This window comes from Pseudoliparis swirei, chromosome 21 (genome assembly GCF_029220125.1).
Source record: "Pseudoliparis swirei isolate HS2019 ecotype Mariana Trench chromosome 21, NWPU_hadal_v1, whole genome shotgun sequence".
Taxonomy (NCBI): Eukaryota; Metazoa; Chordata; class Actinopteri; order Perciformes; family Liparidae; genus Pseudoliparis; species Pseudoliparis swirei.
This window is the reverse complement of record NC_079408.1, coordinates 10,529,711-10,541,871: the sequence shown is the minus strand read 5'-3', so window position 1 is coordinate 10,541,871 and position 12,161 is coordinate 10,529,711. Positions and strand designations below refer to the sequence as shown.

General features: G+C 42.5%; 1 protein-coding gene across 5 annotated transcripts in view; it reads right to left on the bottom strand.

Annotated features, from left to right (window-relative positions):
* Positions 1 to 12,161, bottom strand: part of LOC130211677 (adhesion G protein-coupled receptor L3-like) — a 198,328-nt gene that overhangs the window by 52,725 nt on the left and 133,442 nt on the right. For all 5 annotated transcript variants that reach the window (XM_056442598.1, XM_056442600.1, XM_056442601.1 and 2 more), the window contains exons 7-9: positions 7,179 to 7,517; positions 4,051 to 4,154; positions 885 to 1,070 (exon numbers count right to left, since the gene is read on the bottom strand). In XM_056442598.1, coding sequence (XP_056298573.1) covers positions 885 to 1,070; positions 4,051 to 4,154; positions 7,179 to 7,517 — 629 coding nt within the window. The remainder of the gene's footprint in view (positions 1 to 884; positions 1,071 to 4,050; positions 4,155 to 7,178; positions 7,518 to 12,161) is intronic.

The window sequence follows — 12,161 nt, the reverse complement described above, 5'->3', positions numbered from 1 at the left end:
AGTAGCCTCTATCTTGAATGTTGCGTTTTATGAGAAACCCTTTTTTTCGAGAGGCATTATAAACTCTAGTTGCCCCTCAATGTGGATTTGCTCATCACAATCCCTTCTGAGGCCTTTTGGCTATCTTTACTGCCTCCCCGCTCCATTGGAGAAAACTGGCACTAAAATGTCAATGGGAACATCTGTGTCCGCTGAATGAAAAAAAGAATGTCACGGAAAAAACTATCTGCAAACAGGTGTTCATGGTTCTCTACAAGTGAAGCCGCTCCAGCAAATTAACGACTGACATTTTGAATTTCACTAATGTTTGCTTTTCTGTTGGCCGATCAGCCGAAAGAAAGCATTATTTTAGATCGCTTTGCCCCAGTGGCCCTAACTGGGCTCGGCTGTGAATTGGGAAATGAATGTATCGGATTCAAGTTCAGCAGAAAATGAAAACCTCTGCACTCTCACAGTTTAGATCCAGCCGAATGAAACCTCACCCTGTCTCATTAATAAAAACAAAGTGGTGCGTGTTTAATGCTTTTGAACAGCCTGACGTACGAATAACCTCTTTGAAACTCCATCAATGTTAAATAAATAGCATGATACATGATACTCTTGGAAGAGATATGTCGGAGCTTTCTTCTGAACTTGAAGGAACACAGGAAAACGGAAGTAATTTTATCCGACAGCGAGAAAAGGCATCTCATAAGAAGTTCACTGTGAAGTTTTGTGGGAGGTAGACCTCCAAATTGAAAGAGGTCTTGGAGTCAGAATGACAATGCTGACTTAAAGATTAAATCAGGGGAATGGATCACCATTCCTGCAAGCCATATTTACCCAGCCTGATAGCAAAGGAGAAGATAAATAACGGGCAGTTTCGACATTTCTTCTTGAACTACCTTGTTCAGGCTTCGTGCTGCACTGTCTTTGCCGCCTGGCGTGAGGTTCCTCAGCTGCACGTCAAGGAGATCCACCAGCTGAACCATGGCCTTCACTGTGAAGGTGATGTCTCCTGCCTGAAGATTACGCTTAGTTTGCTCCGCCAACTCCCTGGCGATGACTGCAGCCGTCTCTCCAGCCTTTAGCTGTGAAAAAGAAGCAACGGATAACAATTAGTGTTGTTTTGTTTACTGTATCATTGTTACAACTTACACAGTGGAAAACATAGGAAAACATGACAAATTGACCCCTTAAAATGAATGCCGTTTAGCCAGTACATCTTCCCCAACGGCTACTATAGAGCACACAATTAATGTGGCAAGACGGTCCCCAGCTGAGTGTACACACTGGGGCCAATATTGTATCCAGAAGCAATTTTGAAATAAACTATTGAGGCGATTTACCGAGATCCTCCCCAGAAATGATTCTCTTGTTCAAAAGCTTACGTGATTTTTGCATCTTGATATCATTGAACATTTGGGAGCTTTTGCATTTTGCTGTTGTAAGATTTTAAAACAAGGTTTGCATCAACCTTTCTGCTTAGTCTCATGTTGTTTCTCTCACATCTATATCTGACACCCAGAGACTCTACCAACATTACCAGACTCCTTTCTCTCACGTTATTGTTTCACTAACTCGCCCAGAACTATTAACCTGCATATACAAGGACATTCCTCAAAACAAAACTGTTCAATAAAACCTCTCCACCGAACACCCACTATCCATTGAAAGCTGATGTAGCGTACAATAGCGAAGGCACGTCAAGTCTGTCAAGGCTTTCATGGTTTCACACAACCAAGTACACAAGAGTAAATGTGTAATGAATTGATTATAGAGTGTCTTCACCTCTAAAACTAAAACAGAAATTATTAGCAAGTTGGTGTCCAATCTAAATTTGTTCCGGTTGGTATGTTTTCGAAATATGCAGCTTGTCCTGCTATTTCTGGATTTGGGGAAGTTTACACTCCAGCAACACCATTCAATGTGACCGGAGATAACTTTTAGTTTGCCAAACGCATTCATTAGTCATATGTATCATGTTGGTTTTTTTCAATAGAAGTGAGAGCCCCAATGCCGCTTTCTCATCGGATAAACTACACAATATGTAACTTATGAGCTTTGGAGACACCGGTTTATTGGCTAATGAGGCGCACCACAAACCTTAAAAGGTTTGCTTACAAACATTATACTTTGCACAGTTATTTATCCTGGTTTTCAAATGAGTACAGTATTAAGTAAGTTCTCTCTTCCTAATAATGTGCAGCAGTGCCCCTTGATGTCAACCATTTCCCACTTTTAATTGATGTGTCTCTACTTGCCAGACAGTAAACAAATGTGTCTTAACAACTGAGACACAACAAACAACTAATTATTTTTCGGTGCAGTGCCATGTTTTCTTTTCAATTAATATGAAATGCATAATGGGAAATTAAAGACTGTGATGAGTTTCAAAGAGACGTAGAAGTTATTTGAAAGTCACCAAATCAGGCTGACTCACTCTACCGAACACCGTTTTACTTGTCTAAAACATAAACAATATGTAATAGTTGGTTTCAATTCTGAACACTGAATAAGCTCATTTGTGCAGTCGACTTGAGTAAATGCAGAACATCCTTTTGGTCAGATGTAGTCTTTCAAAAGTTCCAGTACCTTCAGCATGTTCCTGATAGTCCCGGTGTGGAAAGAAGAGCCTAAAAGCTGCAGTTACACCACCTATAACAGGCCAATCCTGATTTACTCGGGCATCACCTGCTGTCATCGCCTGTGAGTGTATTAGTCAAGCCAATTATCCTGCTTAAAGTGGTCTTCACAGATGTGGATACAGGGGATCTTGTCTTTGCAAGATGTTTTCCTCATTTCCCTCCCTGCTCTTGTCTCTTAATGAGAGGATCTAGGGATGCAGGGTAGAGAGCTGTGTTTCCTCCCCCTATCTCTCTGCCCCCCTCTCTCAGTTTATCTGATGTCATTTCATTCTCTTTTTAGTCTTTTTCTCATTTTGTCTGCGGAACCATCTGGTAATGAGCAGTGCCACATTCAAAACAATGGCTCCAGATATCATAAAACAAAGTGCCAGATGGGCGTTCCAGATACTCTGACATGTTGATCTTCATTAAAGCTGTCCTGTCTGCACACTGCTGTAGTGTGACTTGCTTATAAAAGATTCATATGCTACATTCGAAACACTGTTCCTGGTCAATGCATGCAACAACATAAGCAAGAGCCCTTATCGCAAGCTCAGGAAGACGTTGCTCTAGTTAATTTCTCCAAACAGCAGTCTGTAGTGGAGCTTTATTGCGGCACTCAAACGCTGCTGCGCTGTACAGAAATGCACCTGATCATTTCTCTCCCTTCTATTTTGTTCCCCAGCAGTCATTCTCCATCCAAATCTGCAAACTGCTGTTTGTTTAATGGGCCGAGCTTTGTGCTGTTGAGTAGATCATAAGTGTTATAACAGGCACGCCTCAGGGCCCGATGAGTTTAAGGGAGAACATTGCCTGCAATTCATAACCTGGAACCTTGATCTTCCTCCTCCTCTTTTGATTTGATTTAATTGCAGATTTAAACAGAGGAAGCTTTATGTGTGCCGTTTAGAATAATAAATTTCCCGTTAGGGGGAGGAGATACACATAATTTGTGCTTGAGAAATATGTAATGCAAATTATTGCGTGTCGTAGGACAGAAAGTGGTCTGAATCAGCTGTTAACCACAGCAGTTGACTTATCCATGGAGCTGGTACTGGTTTTCCCTCCGCCTCCGTCCAACCACCGATGCCAAACACAGGCATTACCCTACTATTAAGTAAGCCCTCCAGCTAATCCATAACAGTAATTGACTAGTTAAGAAAAGACAAAGAACAAAAGGGGTAACACATGAACTAAAGCTATCTCAGTGAAAGCAATATACACTCTTGGTTTGCATTGTGAGCTTTGGTAAATGTTAAGTGGAACCGGCTAACAGGCACAGTTCTTCAGAAAGAAAGAAAAAACGTGCCATCCTCCAAGCCATCTATTTGACTTGTTCTATAGTTGTGCTCTCAAGTAAAATACAAAATGCACTTTCCAAATAAACCAACTTGTTATATGTCTCTAAAGAGCTAATGGTGTGCTTATTCTAGCAGCCTGGTACCTTCTGGCTGATGAGGTTGACCCACGGGGAAGTACAGTTGCTGAAATTTGGTCCCTGGGGGTCCCAGTACCCCTCTGGACCCACGCACATGTATGAGGCCACACCTAGAGAGAGAATAAAGACAGTGGCTGGTGAGAACAATGACATCACATTGACAACAATATCATTAAGGTAAGAGCAGCTCCAGTGACACATGCTTTGTGTAATCTTGACTCCCGTACAGAGACACATATGTGACACATTCGTCCCACCACATGACAGAGTGATGGACTAGACTCTGCATATCATCTCATTTCCAATTCTTCCGCATGTCAAGCACTTTTCTTACTTGCAAAGCGTGTTGAAATACATTTCTGATGTAGAAAAGAAACACAATTCTAAAGTGATTAAATTAATGTGTGTAGCAAAATGCAAGTGGTTTGTTTTATCTTATTGCGACTTAAATTGAGTTGCTTCACTCGAGCCAGCCAAACTTTCCCAGACAGTGTGTGTATTTAATCATTGAAAGTCAGATAGTGTTTGCATGCGACAGCTGAACTGCTGCGTGAGAAAAATACACCAAATGAGCTGCCAATTAAGTCTGCCTTAACTGAATTTATCACGAAAGGTCAATTAAGTCGGTCTGAGAAAACTCTCTGCAGACAGATGTGTGGTTTATGAGTGTCAGCCTCATAATGTTCCATCTGGGCTATAGCACTGAAACACCTACAGATATGGATTATCTGTTCAGGCTCTCTCTATTCCTGCCTTCAACCTTATTCTAATTAATACATGAAATACACTTAATCCACATATATAGAGTACAAAGCAAAAAATGTTGTGCCATCCATCCAATGGAAGCAATGTATTAAAAAAACAAAGCCTGTCTTTGACTTGCTCTTCCACGTTCCTCAAATACCTTGCCTCTATATTTTCAGAGGTGACATTCAGTTGCCCTTGCTCGTGCTTAGAGAGTCGGTGTGTTGGCGGGTGAGATGACCGGCATGAGCGGAAAAACAGTTTGATTGACATATGATTTGCTTCCCCAGTCCACCTTGGACAGCCTTATGTTTGATGGTGTTATAAGATAAGGGACTCTGCATTTCCTCCTGTATTGAAAGGCAGGAGAAAGAGCATGAAAGAGGGAAGGAGTCAGAGAGGGAGTCAGGCGGGTGTAGGGGGAAACAGAACGACTGCGAGCGAAGTGAGGCAGATGGAAGCGGAGCTCGAGGAACTTTCAAAGACTGGCGGAGGAAGCTCACAGAGTTGTGTTCTGCTTGGCAGTGTCGTCTGAAGAGCAATGGCTTTGAAGAATGAGCCGGGAGGAGGTGGGTATCTGTTCATCTTATCTTGCAATATGACGGCTGTTAGCGAGGTCTCAGCGGGTGCTGGTGTTGCCCATTAATGAAGCTTGTATGTGTGTGTGTGTCAGCTAGATTGAAGCCGGTGATGTCACACCCCGATCCAGAAAAAAATAAAAGTAATACAAAATAATCAGAAGGAAGTTTTAGAAAATTCTTCAACAAAGGCATATTTGGCATAACTGATTTGCATAACCTCTTATTTTTGGATTAACTAGCTAGTGCATTGCCTGTTCAGAAAGGGCCGATTGCATCACACCCGCCTCTTTGCTTCCTTTGTTCCTGAGCAATAGAACTACCATGACATGAACATCAAAGAAAAGTGAGCTGTACCAAGCATGCTCAGCCAGTGTTGGAAACGTTTTCTCCCACCAGCCAGAGGGGCGGCGTTCCGACTGTGGCTGTTGGAGCTGATCGCGACCGCTCTGGACGCTCTGACGTGCAGCAGTGCGTTTCAGAGGCGTCCCAGAAGCAGCGACCTGCTCTACAAGCCAAGACACGGTGTGTCCCGTTCACCTGGAGAGGTCACACTTGACTCGACACTTCCTTGAATCCTAAGCAATACACTCGCCAAGTGTGAGGTCGATTGGATATAAATCGAAGGACAGAGTCTTTTCTTTAGAAAATATGTATTACCACCAGAGTTGCATTATTAATGCAACAATACAGACAGAAGAAACCCACAACAGTGAGGTTTCTAGGTCACCTTCCAATTAAACTTAATTTTTTTTAACCATATAACATTGAAGTCTTTACTTGAAGTCTATGTGTTCAGCGGCCATGTCTCATTGACACACAAACTGCTGCTTCATCATACTTCCAGAGGTAAAGCCTTCATATCTAAAGCATGATTTTTTATCGTAATGCAGATTTGACTTCATTCTCTTAGTATTGATACAGAGACAGAGCTGGAACAACATGCAGGAGAATAAACATGCTTAATAAACAAAGTCTAGCAGCCCTTTCACAATGGCTAAAACAAGCGTGTTGAGCCATTAATCAACGACACTATCCTGAGCAATAGGATTTTCATAGGCCTATGGGTGTGTGCTTACTCGTTACTAGTTTCTATACTGGGCGACAACATGGGCGACTATGGGTCAGTGGGTAGCAGGTCCGTCTTTCAATCAGGGGGTTGGAGGTTCAATCCCCGCCCTAGTCGATGTGTCCTTGAGCAAGACACTTAACCCTGAGTTGCTCCCTGCAGCTGCGTCTACAGTGTATCAATGTAACAGGATTGTAAGTCGATTTGGATAAAAGTGTCAGCTAAATGACATGTTATGTAATCATGTAATAATACTGATGCAATGATAAAATAGCTTTAGCCTTGTATCAGTGAGTCAGGAAAAAAGAGTGAGAGGAGAGGAAGCGAGACGACGAGAGCTGCAAACATAAACAAAACACACACCAGCAACTACCATCGAGTCTGAGACTCTAAAGACTGTCTCTAAACCAGAGAATTGACATCCTTACAGAGGGAAAAAATAAAGAATCAACTTACATATATGTATACATACACATATACATATATATACACAATTTGGAATATTGTGTAATATCTTATATGTCTTTCATCATATGTCATACTATGTTGATACACAAAGTACTATCCTCCATTTTCAGGGCAACCTTTTCTTTTAGCTTGTTGCCATCACCATGTGGACCCACAGGAATACTGGATGAATGGAAGGCCCTCGTTTGATCTCCCAGAGAGCCTGTGACCACGCTGCAAAAAGAAGACTAGAAGGACTCCCTTTTCTTATTTGACATTGCACAAAACCACATTACCTGCGGTTCCTGGTGGACAGGGCATCTTGGTCACCAGGCCTTGCTTGGTCTTGGGCCATGAGATGTCCATCATCACCAGGGGATTGCAGTACTCGACCCTAATGTTGGGAAGCCTGGAGGAAGGCGGCGCCCTGTTGTCTTCTGGCAGCAAACCCTTCCCCGGCGCATGGACCGGGGCCACCGCCATGGTGGTGGTCCGTGGCCACCGGGCCATTGCTGTTGTCATGGCAGGCATCTTGGTCGTCGGAGACCCGGCTGCTGTGGTTGTCATGGTAACAGTGGTTGGTCGAGTGGTGGTCCTCGTTGTGTCCATGTACACCATTCCAGAGGACGCCGTTTCTGGTGAAGGAGAAAGAAGAAGAAACAAAGTGAACTGACAGATTTAAGCAAAAATGCAGAATTGGAAAAAAAGAAGATTGTGAGGAAATGTCTCTCTTTTCAGTCACAATTTATGTCTGGGGGAAATTTATTTTGGGGCTGCTGAAAATAAAATGTATAGCATATGCAGGGGAGTATTCCTCTCCCTTTCCACCCGTCGGTTTATTTGGAGATAGTTCCAAGAGGATTAATTGGAAGTTGCAGGTGTGGCTTGCATGGGCATGCATTGTGTCTAGTTTTAGACCCCCGCTGGCAAAGCTAATACACACACACCAAACACATACAGCTGTGCAGTATTCAAGTTGTCGAGGGCATTTTTAGAGATAGAGAGTCAAGAGCTGGGTATTGTAGCTACATGCTATTTCTGGGTCAGCCGGGACAAACTGAATTACCTATTTCCTGGATTCAAGTCTTCCCTGTGGTTACACTCCAGGAGACGCTTGCTCATGACATTGTTTACTTAAGCTGTTGGGGCTATCATCACACACATACACACACATGCACACAAACTTGCACACACTAGGTAATCCTTCTCTCTCCGCTTAAATTCATACACGCCGCAACTCATCACTCATCCCATCTACTCAGCCATCGTGTTCCCTTTGTATTCCCTCCCCCATGTCATTGATTGAAAAATAGGGGCCACACATTAATTTAGCGACGTGTTTTAATAAATGGGTGGATTTGGTCAAGCCAAACAGGGTCAGAGAAAACACAGAGGTCATACTAGCCAGTGCATTCCTATGAAACTGTGTCCTGTAGAATATCACCATTTAGGAGCATTACTCTGTGTTACTCATTATACGTTTGCATTGTTTTTGCTCAAAGATTCTCCAATATGCGATACTGGCATTTTCATATTTCATGATTTTATTGCTGAGTGTACTGTAGTTTGTAATAAGGCATCTTGCTGTAGACCCTTTCAATACAATCCGAGGAGAGGGCATTTCTCTCTCACACACACACAATATAGGCCTTTGCAAGAATGCAATTTGGGATAGTTGTCTTCTTCCACCCTGCTTAACGCAGAGATACAATCCAAATGACAAAAGTGACAAATGTGCCAATCTTTGCATGAAAGGGAGCAAAACAAAATCTAATGAGGGTCGATTTTAGGTCGACAGGTGTAATGGACATCACGCATCCAAAAGGCTTAGATAACGGACATCACTTCTGGAGTCCAGTTCAGCCAGATTTAATTTGCAACCGGGCGAATCCTCAGTGTGGTGAATTAAAGAGCGGTGAAATAAGACTCAATTAGCGCCACGGTTTGGGAGTTTCCGAGACGCCTGTAGGCTGCAATGACACAAGCAAGGGCGCGCTCAGCAGTCAACGCAGTCATCGCTTAATTCAACGATAGCCCAGGTTGATTAAATAGGTTGCCACCGCAGCAAAAGTTCCAGGCTGATTGAGTATTTGTTTTCTTTTGCCAACACAAGAGTTTGCTGTGTTTATACGATCCGCAGGTATCGCGGGCACTCCTGTGGAGGCGCTCCATCAGTCGAGTGGGACCAGAAGAATCTCAATGAATTGCAACGTGAACTCGAGGCACGTAGAGCCTCAAATTCAAAATATCAGTCAGACAGAAAAAAAGAAGCATAACATTGCTTGAGTACAAAAGTAAATGTTAAATGGAAGAGACAAAAAACGTGGAAAAGATATTATCACACGGGTGAATATGAATGCAAATGCTTAAAATAAGCGCACAGAAAAACACAGTCACGTGCTCGCAAACTGGCAGCCACACATCCGCCAACCCAAATTGACACTACTAACCATCACCAGGGCTTTAAAAATCACGTGAATACTAAAAAAGGTATTTGAACTGCCACAGCGACTTCACCATTTACATTCTATAACCACGATTAGACATCATCAATCTGCGCCCTGGCAGCCCGGTAGATGCTGCGGCCGCAATGATCATGAAAACAGGACGGGTGACATATCTCCTTATTGGATTATTCATGAGTGAATGAATGTATCTGTGCGACTGCATTTGAGAAGGGATGATGAACTCAAATATGTTACATCAACTCTTTTGGTTGAAGGAATGGAATTTATTTAAGTTTAATTGAAATCAGCCGGCGGTGCTTAAGCTGCAGAGTAAAAGAGCCTAGAAGAGAATCGCATGGAGATGCTCTGCTCATATGGAGGTCAGTAAAGGTCACCTGGTACAGACTCAGATACGGTAGTGGCTAAAAAAAAGCGTGCAGACAGGCCAATTAAGATAAGGGAAATATTGTACTGGTCAGGACGGCTGATACCGGAGCGATTCTGAATGTGACATTTCTTTGCTGAGGGAGTTTGTTGCTATAGCAACCCAAAATGCAGACTGATGCAAGTCAGTGATCTGCACAGGGACATGTGCTGAATGTCAATTAAACCGTTAATATAGCAGCACCCAACTATCTTCTATGGAAAAATACAGTGGAACTAATGGCGTCCAGGACCAGAGAATGAAGTTGCTCTCGCGCTGTGTGTGTGTGTGTGTGTGTCTGTAGACCGGCAGCTGTGCCTTTAGTGCATGTGTGCCCCACTGGCCAGCTAATACCGCCGTCCCAGCCGACAGCGACCCCCGTCAGCTCCGTCAGCTCTGTTCATGTTGTTGACGCTGCTAGCGAGACAGACGTCAACACGATGAGAGCCGTGTGGAGGCAATCGCTCAGCCATAGAAGTAATCCGCGTCATAGAGTTTTTTGGATCTAACCAGAAAAGGAAGGAATAACTACCACCAGACGATGTCTTCGACTCTTAGACTTTAATCACGGAATCATCACAATGTGTATCGTGTACACAACAACAGGTGTCTTGTTTGCTGTTCTTTCTTTGATATTTGACGAATGACGACACAGTTTGACAGAATGTTCCAGTGTATGATGATTTTTTTTCATTTTTTGTGAAAAAAAACAAACTTTTAAATGTTTATATGTGAAAAGTTAAAATCAGGTCGTCATTTAGTCGGAAAACAGAGTCATTACTGTCAGTAACACTGCAATATCTATCTTTCTCCTTTTGCCATTTAGCCAACATTAGCAACCGTGTGTTTGATTGCTTATGAACTTAATTTAAAAGAGAAGGAAGGCACTCTCCTCTTTCAAATGGCACACACTCTTTTGCTTTGTAGTTCATAACAAGACAAATATCCAACTATCCCTCAATGTCAAAGACTATAGAATAGTTCAAGAAACCGATCCTTTTAAAATAATCATAATAACACGAGTTATATTACTTTCTTCAATGCTGGGTAACATAACAGTAGAGATAAATATGGCATGAGGAAATTGCCATCCCAGCATGAGGTTAATTCAAAGTGACTTGGAACCACGTCTAGAATGTAATTCCATACTGCCAGAAGATCCCGTTGAGCCCCCTGTTGAATTAATTTGTTAACGCACAGGGCGTCAAACAACGCCTGCAAAGACACACAAGAGGCAGAGAGCATGAGCGGAAAAGAAAGAAATTGTCCTTGAGCAAACTTGTACGTCTTCTCCATGAGATGAGCACAAAGAAAAGGGAGCGCTAGCAGCCGACATCAGCCACAGCCTGCGAGCACGAGCGCCTTGGAGACGACACAAGGACATTTTGTTTTGCTCTGCCAGCCTTCCCCGTTCTCTCCAAAGGCATGGAGGCAGACAAAAGGCTCAAGAGCACCAACGAGGTTAAAAACACGTTGGTATTCTCAGTGTGACTCGTGAGTGACCTCAGAGGCAGATTTGAATGTGCGTCGTGTTTTAAGGTCTACAAACCCCGAGACCTCAAAGACGACATGGTAAAATATAGAGTATAGAACATGTATTTCTAATTGCAATGTCAAATTTTTTATTTTCCATTTAATTTTTTATTTTAATATATACTTTTAAATGTAATATTGGTTTCTTGCTATTCCACTTGTTTTGCTTTGACTCTCTGTGGAGCACTTTGTAAACATTGTTTTTAAAGGTGCTATATAAATAAAGTTATTATTATTTATTATTATTACTTTACAAGTACGACCTCTTTGCAGTATTTTCGATAAAGAATTGGCTCCACATTTGTTATGGTATTTCACAATGATACAAGTTTAAGAATATATGACAATAAAATGCTCTAAAACCTCAAAAGGTAATTTAGCTTCTGTATATTTAGGATTCAATGTATAACAGAGTTGATTAAAAATGAAGAGTAAACACATCCGGCTTTCTGATTTTCAGGATTCTTAAACTTCGGGGCTTAAGAGCGGTGCTCCACGTGATCAGGTGACCTTTTCATTCACACACGACAGGAGCCAACTTCTGTGGGCGACTCCAGCTTCCTCTCATTGAACAACCAACTCCACTCATCATGTACGCACCTCTTCTAAAGCACAAAATCCCCCAGACTAAACGCATGAAGGCTGTTTCCACCACACACGAGCTTTGTGCTTCATTTCAAAGCATTCATTTCTAACCAATTAGCCTCTCTGTATCCCAGGGCTTGTGGCTTTTCACAATTAGATAAGCACGCTCGACTTTGCTCCTGGAAAAAAACCTGCCACGCTACTATGAAATGAATCCGGTTTATATGACTTTCCATTTCCGCACAGACAGCCGGCTCGTGGGCTCGGAGAAACTTCGGCATAGTCAAGAT